General features: G+C 32.9%; 1 protein-coding gene across 5 annotated transcripts in view; it reads left to right on the forward strand.

Moving 5' to 3' along the window:
• The window catches only part of LOC129913159 (actin-binding LIM protein 2), a 31,570-nt gene that overhangs the window by 12,555 nt on the left and 2,177 nt on the right, over positions 1-16,838 (forward strand). The window contains exons 2-9 of one of the 5 annotated variants that reach the window (XM_055991705.1): positions 10,443-10,753; positions 10,810-11,472; positions 11,670-11,726; positions 11,919-12,433; positions 12,502-12,675; positions 15,008-15,147; positions 15,921-16,027; positions 16,166-16,482. In XM_055991705.1, coding sequence (XP_055847680.1) covers positions 10,443-10,753; positions 10,810-11,472; positions 11,670-11,726; positions 11,919-12,433; positions 12,502-12,675; positions 15,008-15,147; positions 15,921-16,027; positions 16,166-16,405 — 2,207 coding nt within the window. In that variant the 3' untranslated portion in view covers positions 16,406-16,482. Of the gene's footprint in view, positions 1-10,442; positions 10,754-10,809; positions 11,473-11,669; positions 11,727-11,918; positions 12,434-12,501; positions 12,676-15,007; positions 15,148-15,353; positions 15,443-15,920; positions 16,028-16,165; positions 16,483-16,838 lie in introns of those variants that run through there. The other 4 variants (XM_055991701.1, XM_055991702.1, XM_055991703.1 and 1 more) reach the window with 4 other exon arrangements.

A 16,838-nucleotide genomic window follows, 5' to 3' on the forward strand; every position in this document is an offset into this window, starting at 1 on the left:
TTTGGGGTCTTTTTTACATTTTTCTCAAAACTGAAGGGTGTTCGGGCAAAACGGACTTCAAATTCGGATTCAGCGGGTTCAAAAACATATAGAAAGATGTGTCTTGTTCCTGGTACATACAACTTTTTTTTTGGTGTGCCCGGGATAAAAGCGACATTTCGCGACAGTGCCAGCACACCAAAAAAAAAGTTATATGAACCAGGAAAGACCCACCTTTCTATATGTTTTTGGACCCGCTGAATCCGAATTTCAAGTCTGTTTTGCCCGAACACCCTTCAGTTTTGAGAAAAATGCAAAAAACTTCAAAAAAGTCATAAAAATCCAAACAAAATGCAGTCACAGCTCAAAACTGGAGGGTGACAGGGCCAAACAGACTTGAAATTCGGATTCAGCATGCCCAAAAACATATAGAAAGATAGGTCTGGTTCCTGGTACATGACACTTTTTTTATTTTGCGTGCCGGTGTTATTAGTTTAAACGCAAAACAAAAAAAATTATACTAGTTAGTATGTAGAAGAAACTTAATAGCAAACACGTGCGACCTGCGACCTAAACGTGAATTCTATTTATATCATGTAATTCAAATCATTCTCTGTTACAATTGTAACAAAACAAGTCCCATAAAGTTAAATCTATACTGCATCTTCTAACTCAGATACAGAATATTTCATTCATAGAACCATTAATACTCAATTAGCCACCCATGATTTCACTTTCAATTGCATTCATTTAGTTAATATTGCTAATTCGATTATAATTCCAAATCGTCATATTCTACAAAATTAATTCTGAAGTCTTCAAAGTTGTTTACAATACTTGTCATCTGGAATCAATTATTATATATCAACTATTTGACTGGAATTAATGCTCTCATTGTATTCCACTATTTACTGGGAGGACTTTTTTGTTGTGGTTAGGAAGAAATGACATCATGGTGACACTTAAGGTCATTGCAAATGCATTTGGCTTCTCTCTAATCCAGAAACCGAGTTATTCCTTTCCTAGAACTTAAAGAATACTAAACACATTACTAGGCTAGTTTTTCTTTCATTTGCATTAGTTGATCAGATATTGTAAATTCCATTGAAATTTCAGATTATTTTCTCCACAAATCAAAATAGGTACAACTTTTTATTTTGTTTATACTTGTTGTCTCATGTGGAATAGAATCAATTGCCCCAATCTCAACTCTTCCAACTATCACACTGGGATTATCTATGCGAGCAATGTACAACTTGTTGTTCTTTTTAGTTTGCTTTTTTTCTGATTTTTTTTTTAGTGGTTTGGTTATGTGGAAAATGTGACATCATCTCGTCGTGTTCGTGTTGGGTTTTGCAATTCAAAACATTTTTTTTTTCGTTCATGGAAGCATGATTTTGTACTTCAATCGAAAACTCTCAAAGTATGCTTGGCTGTTGGTTTGGTAGTAGGCAGAGACCAGGCCAACAATAATTATGATTCACACATCATGTGTGTACCCATTCTTTTGTAATATGCAATGACTCTCCTCCGTGCAGTCACTTCTGTTTTATTCGACAAGCAAGTTATTATATAATAAAGTTATAATAATTTGTGCCACACTACTACAAAAGGAATATACTTGTATACATTCTGACTTCTCAGAGCCACCTGAGACCTGAAATATAGAATTGCTAATAATTATCACCCAGTCAGTTGGTGTGTAGTGTTTACATTTGATATAACAAGTGTCGATAAACTTGTTGGGTTCGTCATCATCTCGGCTCGGTGGCTTTTTTTTTTAGTTGGGCTTCCAATTCCAATACCAATGGAAAAAAAGAGTGCGGGAGGCCCAGTCAGCCGTTAAGACATAACTCTGAAGTCAGAAACTGGTTTATGCTGATCAGTGGCGGCGTCGTTGGTCGTCGAAGTCGCAGTCTTGAATGTAGCAGACCAGTTTTCTATAAGACGACGACTATTTAGCAGTCTTCATAATGTCATATTATAATGAATATGCCAATTTATTATTTATTTTTTTCTTTTCGAAGCTATAATTAGTATGGTAAATAAATAAGAGCTCGAGTGTGTGTCTGAGATGCATGTTTGATTTAATGAGCTGACGTCACAAATTACTCGTGATGTTATAGATTTTATTTTATTATTAAATTGATATCGGATAAAAACAAAAACTTCTTTTTTTCTCGCTCTCTTTAATCATTGCGGTGCCGGCTGATTCAACGAGTAAAGATAAATTAAGATTATTTTTTTGTTTTCATTTTTGATTAATTTTTTTTTTTTTTTCAATTCAATGTCAAAATAGATAGCTCGTGTACAACAGCTACGGAATGAATAAGATAGAAGTAAGAAAGTTTTTAAATAAAATGTAGATGGAGGCGTTAAAGAGATAAGAAAAATACAAATGATGCAATTGAACAACAAAAATGTAAAAAATATTAACATTGAAAATTTCTTTGATAAAAACTTTTCAATGACATGACAAACGTTGATTTTTCTTAAAATTCAAATTTTGAAGATTGAACATTAATAGTTACTCGTAAATATGTAGTATGAATGTAATCAAATATCACAGACTTTCTATCGGCCGATAGTTTAATTGGTTTCTTAATCAGTATGAGAATGTATAAAAGAGTATGTGGACATTACATTTTTTAGTTGTGACAATTTTTACTTGCGATATAGGTACTATAGCACTATAGGGCAAGTTTAGGATTCGTAAAAAAAATCGAACTCGAGATAACAATTTTACATGACATTACGATGATGGAGAATGCCAAAAAAGTGGGTCCGGCAATTCTGTCTGTCTGTCTGTCTGTCTGTCTGTCTGTCTGTCTGTGTGTCTGTCTCTATCTGGAGCTGCAGCCTAAACGAGTGAAGTGATTTTCTTCAAACTTGGTAGTTAGCAGTTTTTGGTGATTCCCTAGAGGGGAAATTGAAATTTTTTTTTTATGACCAAAACTAACGGTACCTGCCATATAACGGAAATAGAAAAGTTAATTTTTTTCAAAAAGGCTCTAACGATTTTGATTAAAATTTTTGTGTGTAGTACTACACATAAGGGCCAACTTTTTAAATAAAAAAAATTTTTTTTGTACCGTTATTAACGGTACCTGTCATAGAACGGTTTTTTTCGTTTCTGAATATCTCGTACAACATTAACCCGATTTAAATGAAAATTTTTATACAAAAGTGTGTAAGTAAAAGTAATATTAAAATTTTAGAAAATTTTCAAAAAACGCATTTTTGGTTTTTTAAAAAATATTTCAAAATTTTTTTTTGAAAAATCAATTTTTTGAAAACGGATCAATGAAAAATTTTGAAATTTAGTTTTTATGTGTAAATTAATTATTTCTTCACAATGGCATACCAACTTTTTTTTTGAAAAATGTTAAAAAAATTTTATATACAAAAAATTAATTTTTTAAAAAACGGCTCCTACAATTTTCGAAAATTTTTTTCTAAAAATACCTTTTTATACGAGAAATAAAATGGCATATTTTTTTTTTATTTTAAGATAATTTAAAACGGAGTTTAATTAATTATAAAAACAGATTTAATTTTTTTATACTACTTATGAAATTTCTTCAAAATATCAAATTTTAAATTTCTTGAATAAAAAGCTTTAACATTATAGTTACTTTAAGCATAAGAGCAAGTACGTGCGACCCCAGTCGTGCAATTTATTTTTATATACAAAGCCCAAAATCTGGTTTGCAACGAAAATAGAGCTTGAACCAAACCACACTTTTTTGTGTGCTGATTCCGAATGCGAAGTCAAAATTTCATTGGCATGTCACGTTTTTGAAATACTTGAATATAAAAAACAGGTCAAAAACGCGTTTTTTATACTTTTGACATCGAATGCAATTTCATTAAAAATTTGTTTTTGACCTTTTCACTTTCATAATTAAGGGCACATATGTATATCCAAAATAGTTATGAGTATAGCTTAAACACTAGACGTTAAAGGATAAATCTGTAATCGGTTTTGCATTCAACACACTAAACTTTACCAAAATCCAATTACATAGTTCTTGTCCCAGACTTTTTATTTATTTTTGCCGATCAGTGTTATTATTTATACCAAGATTTCCATCGATATATCGCGATATTTTAATTGCTTAGTAGCAAAAGTTCATTGTGAGGTTAATAACATTGACCATTTTCAATGTCAATAAAAATAGTTTATATAGGCTGCATTACATGACAGAGTATAATTTCACATCAAAGTTGTGATGATTTTCAATCACAAAAACAAAATAATAAATAGATACCAACACATGGGTATGCAAATTAAATTATAGAAACACAACAATATCACAAAGGTCATGTTCAATTTCATTTGCATTTAAATGGATCACTGATTGGAAAACTATAAAGAAAAATGTTTTAATGTTGTTGGCCAACATTTAAAATGCAAATGGAATTTTATTGCAATATTTATCTTATTTTCATACTCGATTTAATCTTAAAGTGGATATATTTTAATGTGGTGTTCTTGTCAACTTAAAACCTAGGATTTTATTGGTATATGATGAATGTATGAATTATCTTGTATCAGATTTGAGCGTCAAATTAGTCATTTTTTGTGATATTCGATACTGAAGAACAACCTACTAGATATTAAGGGTGTGCAATAAAAAAGCAGCGATTAATAACAGTTAAAGTCGTAAATTATTCTTTAAATTTCTTCATATTTTTAAATATGGTTGATAATATGGAATAAAAAGTAAGTAAGTAAGAAAGTTACCATTTTCGAAATTTTTAATAACAAAAAAAAAAACTCCTTGAATGTCTGCACTGAAGCAATGATAATCCAAATTGAACTCCTCTGTTTTGTCATCTTAATGTTAAACTTTTCTCTATATCCTTGCTTTTTTATCGTTAATCACAGCCGATAACATTTTCTGAAAAAGAACAGCGAGCAGTTTTAATTATAAAAGCAGTTAAATCTTTAATTGCGTAGAACATTTTCACTGTTCTCTGTTCATTTGATGGCCTGATGTTCGTCATTGGATAAGGAAAAAAAAAAAGAAAACACCTAATTAGATTGGTTTGGATTTTTGTAAGGCTGAGTACTGTGCAGTGAGTAGCTGCTATATTGAAGAGAAATCGCAACTTTTTACTGCTCAGTAAGCTCAGCCTAAGCTCTGCTAGAAATTCAATTCGAGACAAGGCATCAGAAACTTTGAAAAAGTGGCATAGTTAAAGGAGTATGGATTTAAAGTTATCTTAAAAACAAAACAAAAATCAGATTCGCTTATCTTAAAACCTGCAGTTGATAAAGCAATTCTGATACCTACCTAAGACCCACAAATAGATTATGAATCAGGTACAAAGCTTTATATGCAACAAAACTTCTGTTGTCCCAAAAAAACTAAACTAAACTTTTCAATAAACCATTAGCCTTGATAACATGCTGGATTTTTTTTATTCTGTAAATACTAAAAGCCTTGCTCTTGTTTGTTCATCTGCGCATTATCATATTTTTTTTCTCACTCGACTATTAAACTCTTTGGAATTTAAATTCGGAAAAATTTCTTCATTAAATAAAAAAAAAAAAAAAATAAAAACAATTTAATGTTGTACCTCTAAAATAAACGATTTGTCCTTTAGAACAAAATTCTTTCATTGTGTTTGTCTAATTAGTCGGCGAGTTCACATTGTAATTATCTTTTGGTCGTTGGTTTTTTTTTTTTAGTTTAGGTTTGTTTATTAACGGACCCCACGAACTAAAAGTGATGTGCCTCAACGAGGCGTTCGTCCGTTCACATACATCAATTCATTATTATTATTGCGCAATCAAAAATGAAAAAAAAAAAACAAGAACAAAAATTAAACACCACATTTTCAAACAAATTCAGACTGGTTTCCCCTCTCTCTATATTATACACACTTGTGATGATGAGGTCAGTTATTTAGCATATCTCATATAAGTTTATCACTGGAAAAAAAATATATATAAAAAAAAGAAACACACAGACAATGTGTGGTAATGCGGCAGAATAAGGTTATGCAAATGCATTGACTGAATATTATTTTAGAGAGATACCTAGTAAACAAAATGTTCTTTTCGAGATTTTATTTTCATTGAAATAAACTTGAAATATCCTCTCCCCCAGTCTTATTATTATTTTGATCAATTCAAAATATTACTAAGACACACAAAAATTTTGAAAAAAAAAACCTTCATGGAATGAAAATATGCTCATATTTTGTGTCGTATTTATTAAACAAATAATTTGGATCTGAATCATCAAGCAAGATATTTGTCTTCTGATTCTTGTTTGAATAGAAAAAAAAAAAAAAACAAAAAATGTTTGAATGGAATTAATAATTTTTGTGAGAGTCTTTGTTTAAGAAAACAAAATAAAGGGTTTAAGAGCTTAATTTTGTTTTATTTTAGCAACAAAATTAATCGGATCTATTTCCAAACAGCATGAAATGATGTCAACGAAATACTCTCAATAGGTTTAACTGATATCCTGAGTTTCACGTGGAAAATTTTCCACCCGAGATATTTTTGTTCGCACGAAATTTTAATAGCTATCGTGAGTTTTCCGCTAAACTAATCTCTTGTTCGCCACCAAGATTTACCTAAATGAGAAAAAAGCTGACTACCTCGCATATTTACTGAAGAAAAGTTGAAAATTCGGGATGTTTTTGAGGGTGCACAACTTTTCGCCCGGAACTCATAATAAGGAAAAAGTGAAATTAAATTTTTCCGGGTGAAATCTTGTTCACGTGAAACTCACGACAGGGCTGCTTTGTTTAAAAATTACTTTGGTTCTCACATCAATTCAATCAATTCCCTTTGTGCTGACTCTTCTTTGACTGTTTTCCCATGAGCTTCTCGGTATTTCGACTCTTCTGACTTCTTGAGTGATTGGTTTCAACTGCATTGCTGAGCCTGCAATGAAGTCGTTGCCTAGATGTTTTAGATTAGATGTCATATTCCATCAAATTCCTCCGTTTCCGGTCAAGGCACTTTAAACTTGAAATTCGTCTTCTATCTCCCTCCATGCATATAGCGTCTATGATGCTTTTATAATTTACCAGTGGTTAAATATTATAACTAGGGTCTGATTAATTGTATTTTCCAAGAGTAAGGACAGTCTGAATTTTCTTTCTATGCGATGTATCCTTTGTTTGGCGACACTTCTCATAGTTTTTCTTGAATGAATGTTAAAACTATCTCATACTCATACGAGTAGTCTAAAATATCATAATATTTATAGGTCAGAGGTGGTCTATTAAGAAATTAAGCATGCCACTTCCAGATTCTTAGTTATTTACAACGACACTTTACTATTCTTGTGTCCGTATAGTTCGACAATTTTTATTATAATCTGGATGACTGCATTTTCTTTGGAGATATTACTTATACTCTTAATATCACCAAATCAAGGTACTTTCGGCTGAATTTGAACGCAGGTAACAAGCCTGACAGTTTTTCTCATTCTCTCATTATCTGAGCCGTTTTCCTGTACTCTATTTTTATAAAGCTAAAATGTGTTTAGGATATTTGTGGCTTATACAAAAGAAGTTAATGAGCTTAACATGCTTGTAGCGCCTCTAAGATCATATGTACAAACAAAATTCAATTTAATTAATAATAACTTCACACCATTGAATGTTATAAATGATTCATGGCGCTGTGCCCCATGCGCCATTAAATTTTATCAGCAGCATTTAATTCACAAGCTATCAAATGAAAATTGTATCGATTATACATTATTTATCATACTTCATACCACATATAAAACAAATGAACTTTGGTATTCAATGAGTGTTTTCAATTTTGTTTTTCTTATTTTTCATTGCAATTATACTTTGGTTTGCTTTATTTTTGGTTCACTTCTTTTGTTTCATACTAAAATATTTAAACAAAATGATCTAAATAAATTCCAAGATCAGAAAATCTAAAAGGCACTTATCTGCCAATGACTTCATAGTGTCGATTTTTTTATCTTAAACATATTTTTCGATAAGATAAAAAACATTTTATTTTATATTGTCTCATTTGTAAATATATCCCTAATATCAAGTTTTTTAAACGATCAAAACCAAATTTATATGTATAATAAAAACAACATAGTTTATGTCACATTATTTTTTCCTTATGACGGTTCTTCACAATTACCATTCTGTACATACTCGTTATTTTTTGATATTAGGAAATACATAGGTACGTCCACCTGACACCCTTACGGGCATTGAGGGTTTATTAAAGCGATTACAACAACCTGACAGAAAATTAATGTATGTTACGTGCAAAAACGGCTGCACATTTCTGGCAAGCTTCGAAACGTCTACAATGGACAAGTCAACGGATACAGTAACGAACATATGCTGATCAGTGGCCTGGCTCTTAAATTCTTTCTCAGAGTATAGGATTACACTTTAACTTTTTTTTGCCACAAGAACCAAAATATACTTTTCTAGAAGTTTTTGGGATGCTGAATCCGAATCTGAAGTCAAAAAAATTTGATTGGCCTCGGTTTTTTAAATATTACCGTTATAAAATGCTAAAAAACGTCATTTTGGCTGTTTTCGAGATTCTGTTTTTATGTGGGGTAATTCATTTTAAACAAATTTGTAACGGTTATTATAACATCATATATTCTTCTTTAAAAACTGTTTAAATTATCCCGATATTTCTTTTATTGCTCGAGATATCTTAAGTTTCATTTAATAAGCCAAAGAGAAACTAAACTTAATCTAAAGTATAAGTCACTGGTCACAGAATTTTTGCCACAAGAAATAAAATATACTTTTCTGAAGGTTTTCGAGTTGCTGAACTCAAATCCGCAATCGGAAAAATTCGATTAGCCTTCGTTCTTGAAATAAAACCGTTATAAAAAAACCCTTTTTTTGCATTTTATAACGGTAATATTTCAAGAACGAAGGCTAATAGAATTTTTCTGATTGTGGATTCGAGTTTAGCAACCCAAAAACCTTTAGAGAAGTATATTTTGATTCTTGTGGCAAAAAGTTTAATTTGGTTGGCCAGTGTTGTTTCTGATTCAAAGACCGCTACTTAAATTTTAAATATCTCGGGCAATAAAAGAGATATCGGAAAGATTTAAACATTTTTTGAAAGAATAAAACTCGCTCTTATAGGCAACGTTACAAATTTATTCATAATGAATTACTCCACATAAAAACATAACCTCCAAAACAGCCAAAATTACGTTTTTTTGACATTTTCTAACGGTAATATTTCAAAAATGAAGGCCAATCAAACTTTTCTGTCTTCAGATTCGGATTCAGCACCCCAAAAACTACTAGAAAAGTATATTTTGGTTCTTGTGGCAAAAACCTTGTTGACCAGTGTTATAAGTGCAAACTGAAAAATGTCTCCTCAGACTTGAGAAATATCTTGACTTGAGTGATGACTATGAATAAGGATTTCACTTATGGAAATGCTTACGTGACGACTATGAACTCCATGCTTAGTATCCGTGGCTTATTAAAAAGTTAACGTCAATTTACTTACGAGATCCGGTAATAGCACCCACACTTAAACGAACACACTTGATATCAATAAAGTTATCCTTCCTTGTTAAGACTTTAGAAAGAATAATAAACTTCCATGCAATTTTATTAATTGGGCTGCCTCGAACCTTCTCTAAGCTCATCTAACAGATGATCCTCTAAAGATCCTCGATGTCAATTGAAGTGAAAATCTGCCTTAAAAACTTTTGCTGCCTGATCGGGCATTATTTTCTAAACCTTAGACTCACAGAACCAGTTTATGCTATGATATGCTTCTCTGCCACCTTCTAGGTCTATCATTTGGCAGCATTCAGAATGTATAGACGTTCAATGTTTGCACGAGAGTTATTTTGATCTCACTCATGAACAGAACAATTTTCCGTATGTAAGATTTCAACAGTTCCTCTTGGTAATAAGAACCCACGTAGTAGTTAACGCATAAATCCATTGACATCAAAGTGATGTGACACGGTTTGCCATTGCTCCGTCTAGCCTAATCTAACCTATGAGTTCAAACTCTATTATAAAAAAAAAAATCCCGCTACAATTCTATCAAATGTACCTACTTCAAAATGTTTTATTGTTTTAATTTTAATCGACGACCCATTTCGTACGTCCAACAACAGTTGTTTTTTCGACGTATTTAGTCAATTGCATGCAATTTAAATGTCTGAGCTGTCTTGTCCATTTATAGTGACTTACAATTACTGCATTTACATTTGAAAAAGAAAACACAACAAAACAAATCAATTGTTGTTCGTTATTGTAAAGTTAAGACAGATAAGGAATATAGCCACTAAAAAAAAAAGTCAGTAATAAACGTGACTCGCACCTCCAAATAAAGAAGACTCATTCTTGTTGATTACATATTTGAAATGCACTTCATCATATCACACTTTATAATCATTTTTTTTTTTAACTTTTTTTTTTTTACATATTACTTAACAACAAATTTTTTCTTTTAACAGGTAAACAAAAAATTTACTGTGCTAAGTGTGAGAAAAAGTGTTCGGGTGAAGTTCTGCGAGTTGCTGATAAACATTTTCATAAAACTTGTTTTCAATGTTGTCAGTGTAAAAAATCTTTAGCCACTGGAGGCTTCTTCACCAAGGATGGTGCATACTTTTGCATTCCCGATTATCAAAAGATGTATGGAACCAAATGTGGCGCTTGTAAGCAATATGTCGAAGGTGAAGTTGTCTCAACTATGGGCAATACCTATCATCAAAAGTGTTTTACATGTAGCAAGTGTAAAAAGCCTTTCCAATCTGGAAGCAAGGTAATGAATCTAAATATCATAGAAACTCAAATTTAATTTTTTTAATTTTTTTTCAGGTAACTAACACTGGCAAGGAGGTGCTTTGTGAAAGCTGTGTCAGTCCGGCATCACCACAAAAGCAGCAGCAAATTGCCCAGCAACAACAACAACAATCATCACCAAAGAGGGAAGCTGCAACGACTCCAACTAGTCCCACAAGAGCAACTGCCCATCAGCAAAACACTGGTGCTGTTCTATCAGACAAGGCTAGCATCAAAGAAGACTACGACCCCAACGACTGTGCTGGGTGTGGTGAACTTTTGAAAGAGGGTCAAGCCCTCGTCGCTTTGGAACGTCAATGGCATGTATGGTGCTTCCGTTGCAAGTCCTGCAACGCAGTCCTTAACGGAGAGTACATGGGCAAAGATGGTGTACCCTATTGCGAAAAGTGCTATCAAAAGTCGTTTGGTGTAAAATGTGCATACTGCCAACGTTTTATTAGTGGAAAGGTCTTGCAAGCTGGCGACAATCATCACTTCCACCCAACTTGTGCTCGCTGCACAAAGTGTGGCGATCCGTTTGGCGATGGTGAGGAAATGTACTTGCAAGGTAGTGCAATTTGGCATCCTCGCTGCGGCCCAGGACCCTCAGAGTCCGGTATTATACTGAACGGTGGAACTAATGGCAATTTTACAGACACTGAGTGCGATCGCATCAGCACCAGTGCCCTAAGTGAGATGGTAACTATATGGTTTTGAATAAATTAACTCAAAAATATAACGTTTCATCACTTTTGTTGGCACCAAAGTTTAGCTATTGACCCACACTTAAGTAGCTTCGTTAATTTTTTAATTTAATTTTATTTGCATGCACTTTATTTATTATTTTTATTATTTGTTTGAAATACTATTATTTTGAGGCTGCAATTTTTTTCCAGTTTTTGCGTTCGAGAACACCGAGTATTAATGGTTCTGTATACTCTTCTAGCCGAAAGGTGCGTTTTTTTATTTATTATTTTCGTTTTCTTTTTGTTTTTTTATTATTTTGTTTCTGATTTAATTGTGCACAAGTATTTTTGTTGTTTGAGCTTTTGAATTGAATTTTTCGTTTTTGTTTTTCTCATTGAAATTTTACATGATAGTGTGAACTTTTTGTAATAAGCATCATGTTTTATAATACTTTTCAGCACTATCGTACAGTTAGTCCCGGTTTGATTCTGAGAGAGTATGGTCGGTCAGGATGCGATGATATTTCACGCATCTACACTTATAGTTACTTGACCGATCAACCGCATTATTTGCGTAAACCAATTGATCCGTATGACAAGACCCCATTGTCGCCACACTTTCATCGACCTTCATCGTATACTAGTTCTGGCAGTCGGCCACCATCACGACCACACTCACGCAATCGCAGTGCTATGAAAGTGCTAGTCGATACAATGCGTTCGGAGACACCACGTCCCAAAAGCCCAGGCATGAATAATGAAGAACCAATCGAATTGTCACATTATCCGGCTGCCAAGAAGCCACCACCAGGTGAGAAGCCAAAAATTGAACGTGATGATTTTCCAGCACCACCATATCCATACACGGATCCAGAAAGAAGACGTAGATATTCAGATTCTTATAAGGGTGTACCAGCATCGGATGATGATGATGAGGTTGATAATGCGAAAAATGGTGAAGCTCATGAAGAAGCGTAAGATAATAAGTTAAATTTTATTGGATTTAATTATAGTTATGTATGTTTTGTTGTTTTGTTGATAGACGTTTAAGAAGAGAAGCAGAAGAATTGGAAAAACTTAAATCTGGAATTGGTTCAGTTATTGCAAAAGATTTAAAAGAACATGCTAAATATAGAAAATGGAAGCAAAATAATTTAGATCCAAGAAATGCTTCGCGCACACCCTCAGCATCGAAGGAGCCTGTCTATAAACTAAGGTAAGAAATTAATATAGTATTGTATTAGCCTTTATTGATTCCCCTAAGGGTTACATGTTGTCCTTCTCACTACCCCCCTCCCCCCCCTCTTCTTCTCCCCTCTCTTCTTATCCCTTATCATCTTCTTTAGTTCATTTACCCACTCTTCGTACCTCCTTGTTTCGCCTATTATTGCTCTCACTATTTCTCCTGTTGACTTTCCTTCATCTTCACCTGATCTGCATCTTTCTATTATTATGTTCCAATATCTCTTCTTCGTCTCATATACTCACACTATCTCCTCTTCTCGCCTCCAGTACCATCTTTCTCCCACATCAGTAAGAAAGAAACTAATATAGGAAGTCAAGTTTAAGAAGCTATATCTCAGTGACTCAGTTCTCAGTTCCTTAAGTAATCTTCCAACTTTTACTGAGGAAAGAAAACGGAAATGAAGTCGAAGTTATTACATCGAAGTTATTACATCTATATAAGTATCTCTATTATAGCTTTTGACAAAATGTGACACAAGCTGATCTCTGTCAATTTGGTTTTAAAACATGCCAAAAATTCTTTTCGGCACGCGCAACTATGGGGAGAGTCTGCATCGCATTCATTTTGTTATGTAATTAGTGCTGCAAGGAAATTTCTCATTGCAACTTTTTAGTCGTAATTACTTAGTTTTTGTCAGACAACAACCTCCAAGGTTAACATTCATTTAAAGTAATTAGATGTTGTCATCATATTCTGACCTCTCCATTTCATCACGGTTTTCACGGGTCTAAAGCCTACTACTTCTAAATTTCTTTTCCAAATGAGGGTAAAGTTATGTTTAATATCTTTCTTCAAGAAGTAGCTTCCTCAGCCAATGCTTTGATAACTTATACCATTGCCGTGACGCATAATGTGGTATTTTGGTCTAAAAACTTGGGCGAAAATATTGGGCCACATTTTTCACATGAAATATGTACCAAATGACTAAAAACTTATTTGGAAGAATTTATTTTCATTTTTTTGTACAGTCAAACTTACTTAAGTGCTTACTCATTTACCTCCCGATAAGTCGAGAGAGAAACAATTATCTTTGTTGGCCTGTTTCATCACTTCATATTAACTTGCAGTTAAATTGGCTTCGGCAAATATCCTCGAAGCATTTTCAGGGGTGTGTTTCTTCGTTTTCATGGTTTTACTGCCAATCGCAGATAATTTCCGAAACTTCATAGCCCTGGTTGGAGTTTTGGTCCTAACCTGCATCACTTTAGAAAGATCAATATTTTCAACCACTCTTTGACTCATCTGTGCCGCGGATATCTGTTCATCAACAGACACAATTTTTACATCAAGGATTGGAGGAAGAAAAAGTTTGTCTGTTTGCAGTAAAATTTTGTGAGGGTTTTCACAACATCACTTTGCAACCTTTTATCACTGTTATAATCGGTAACTAAATGCAATTTTTGTTTTCAAATAAATGCGACCCACCTTAATATCCATAAACAATAACACTTAAAGAATACACTTACAAAAACGCAGGCATAAGTATCTCTTTTATGACTTCACTAAAAAGTAGCCTGGTTATCTCCCTTTTATAGGACACAAGCTAAATCCTCGGAGAGTATGTACAGATGGGCAAATGAAGAAACATTTTATAATATCCTCAAAGCTATACCAATCGTTTGTCACATTCTGAAGCAAGTCTATGATGAAAAAGAACATCTCTTGCTTTCATGTACATTTTAATACTTTTTATATTGTTAAATGGGCAAATGGTCAATAATATTCCGATTGAAGTGTACAAATGCCTTACTTTGAAGTTCCATAACGTACATGTCGAAATCTAGACTTTAATTTAATACGAAGCATAACAGTCGATGTCATACATACATCGACTATCTTCCACAAATAGGCTTCCACGAAATAAGGGTTTAAAGTGCAGGGTTGTTCTTGTCTTTTTTGTTTTGAGCTTATCAAACAACAAATCGTCGGTGAAACCAGAAAAGTGTGTAACTCCATTTTAGCAAATTTTATAGGACAGCAAAAAAACAAAATCGTTTTGAAAGCATTTGTATGAGTTTTCATTTTCTAATTTGCTAATAAAATAAAAACTATGAACATTAAGGGGATTCTGAGTTTAAGGAACGGTAGATATTAGGTTTGTCTAACAGATGGCATTCAAACCTAATTTTCAGAAAATTTGGAGTTACACACTTTTCTGGTTTCACCGACGAAATGGAATTATTCCTTTATAGTCAATTTTCACAAAGTAAATATCTTGAAATTTACTTAGATTTCGCCATCTCTTGACTGATTCTAGTCTATCTTTTATATTCTCTCATTTAATAAATTATCAATTTTGTAGGTACGAATCCCCAGTTGGTGCTTCACCTTCACGAAATCTGGATCATCAGAAACCGTTCTACGAAGACGAATTGTTCGATCGTTCAACCAGCTACAGAGGTTCAGTTGGTAAATCAATTGGCAACGCTCCAAGCTACAACGGTAAGTCAATATCTGTTCATTCACACACATAGCTCAAACATTTTTGTAATATGATTTATTTATATTTTTACTATATTTGGGCAATGGGACTATTTTAAATATAATAATCTTCTTACCAATTTAAAAAATTATAAATATGAAAATTGTATTCGGTGTAAAAAAATTATATATTTTTGTAAAAAAAAAAAATCCTACAATTTGCACAGCAATACATTCCTACCGATCGCCCCCGAAGCCAGGATATGGATTTAAAACATCAACGCTACCGCCGTCCATAAGAAACGGCTACAGCTCTGTAAGTGTTCCCTCCTCTGTGTAAAGGTGTTAAGGTGCGTGCTGTGTTCCTCTATGAGGACAGGGCATAAGGATCTCTATCATTTTGTGGGCGTTGTTAATTGGTCTGCTGCATTTTGCTTGTTGTCATGTTGTAGGTTGTGATTGTCCCACAGCAAACTTCTAATTAAAAACAAAATTGAATAATTCAAAAATCTACCAATTGAGCCATTTATTACTAATATATTGGGATTCTATTGTTTAACTAATTAACCCATTTTTTTCATTCTCTCTCCTTTTTTTTATTTTTGTTTAATGCAACTCCTTACGTGTTGGAATATAATCATTGAAACTAACAATCACATCCACATTATCATAACTGGTGAATAATTTTGAAAAAAAAAAACTTATAAATTCATTAAATGTAATGTAATGTAATACCGTAAAAATAATACACCTGCGTTCACACCAAACAAAACTGTTTTTACTAAATAAAATAGTGGTGAGTTCGCTTCGTCATGTTCCTAAACCCGGATACGGCTTGGCTCCTCGCTCTCATACTTTCAGTTCTGCTACAACTACAGGTTCTGCTGCACAAGTTGCAACTGTAAGCTTTAATTGTTGAATTTCTTTCCTCTTTAAATGTGAATAATGTATATTTAAATTTTTTGTTTTGTTGATAAATAATAATTGTGGCTTTGAATTTTCTGTTAACTTAGTTATCATCTGTTTGCTTTTTTAACAGGCCGTATCACACATTGTTTGGTTGTGCAAATGCAAGGTGTTGTTTTTCATCTGTTGTACATTTTTTAAAACTTATTTTCTTTTCAATCTTTATTCATTTCTTTTTGCTTTAAGAGTAATTATTTCGGCAAATTTGTGTGGCACTGTAGAATTTAATCTTTTTTGTATTTTATTTAATCATAATAGCATTGAAAAAGATCACAAAAATAGCGTATCACCAATGTACAAGTGTACAAATTAATGATAAAATGTTTTATATTTGGCATCAATCTTATGATCTAACTTATGATTTTATGAGCTTTTAGCTGCACAAATGCACAAATCTTAGCTAATTTCGAAAATCACCTCATCTCACATAAACTTTCACTTAAAGATTTTGTAAAATCAACGAACAGAACCCGTCAGTTCACCCAGTTTTGTATTGTTCCACATGCGAGGCCAACTGAATGCTGGTGTTTTTGCATTTACCTGTCCCAGGACTTCCAAGACCTACATTATGATATTGACTCTGTCCTTTGAAAATGGTAATGCCAACTAAGTCGGCAGCTCTATTTTTACTTCCGACATATGTAGCTACTATAGGGAAAGTTTACGATTCGAAAAAAAAAAATCGAACTCGAGGTAACAATCAGACATGACATTACGATGATGGAGAATGCCAAAAAAGAGGCTCC

This window comes from Episyrphus balteatus, chromosome 3 (genome assembly GCF_945859705.1).
Source record: "Episyrphus balteatus chromosome 3, idEpiBalt1.1, whole genome shotgun sequence".
Classification (NCBI taxonomy): Eukaryota; Metazoa; Arthropoda; class Insecta; order Diptera; family Syrphidae; genus Episyrphus; species Episyrphus balteatus.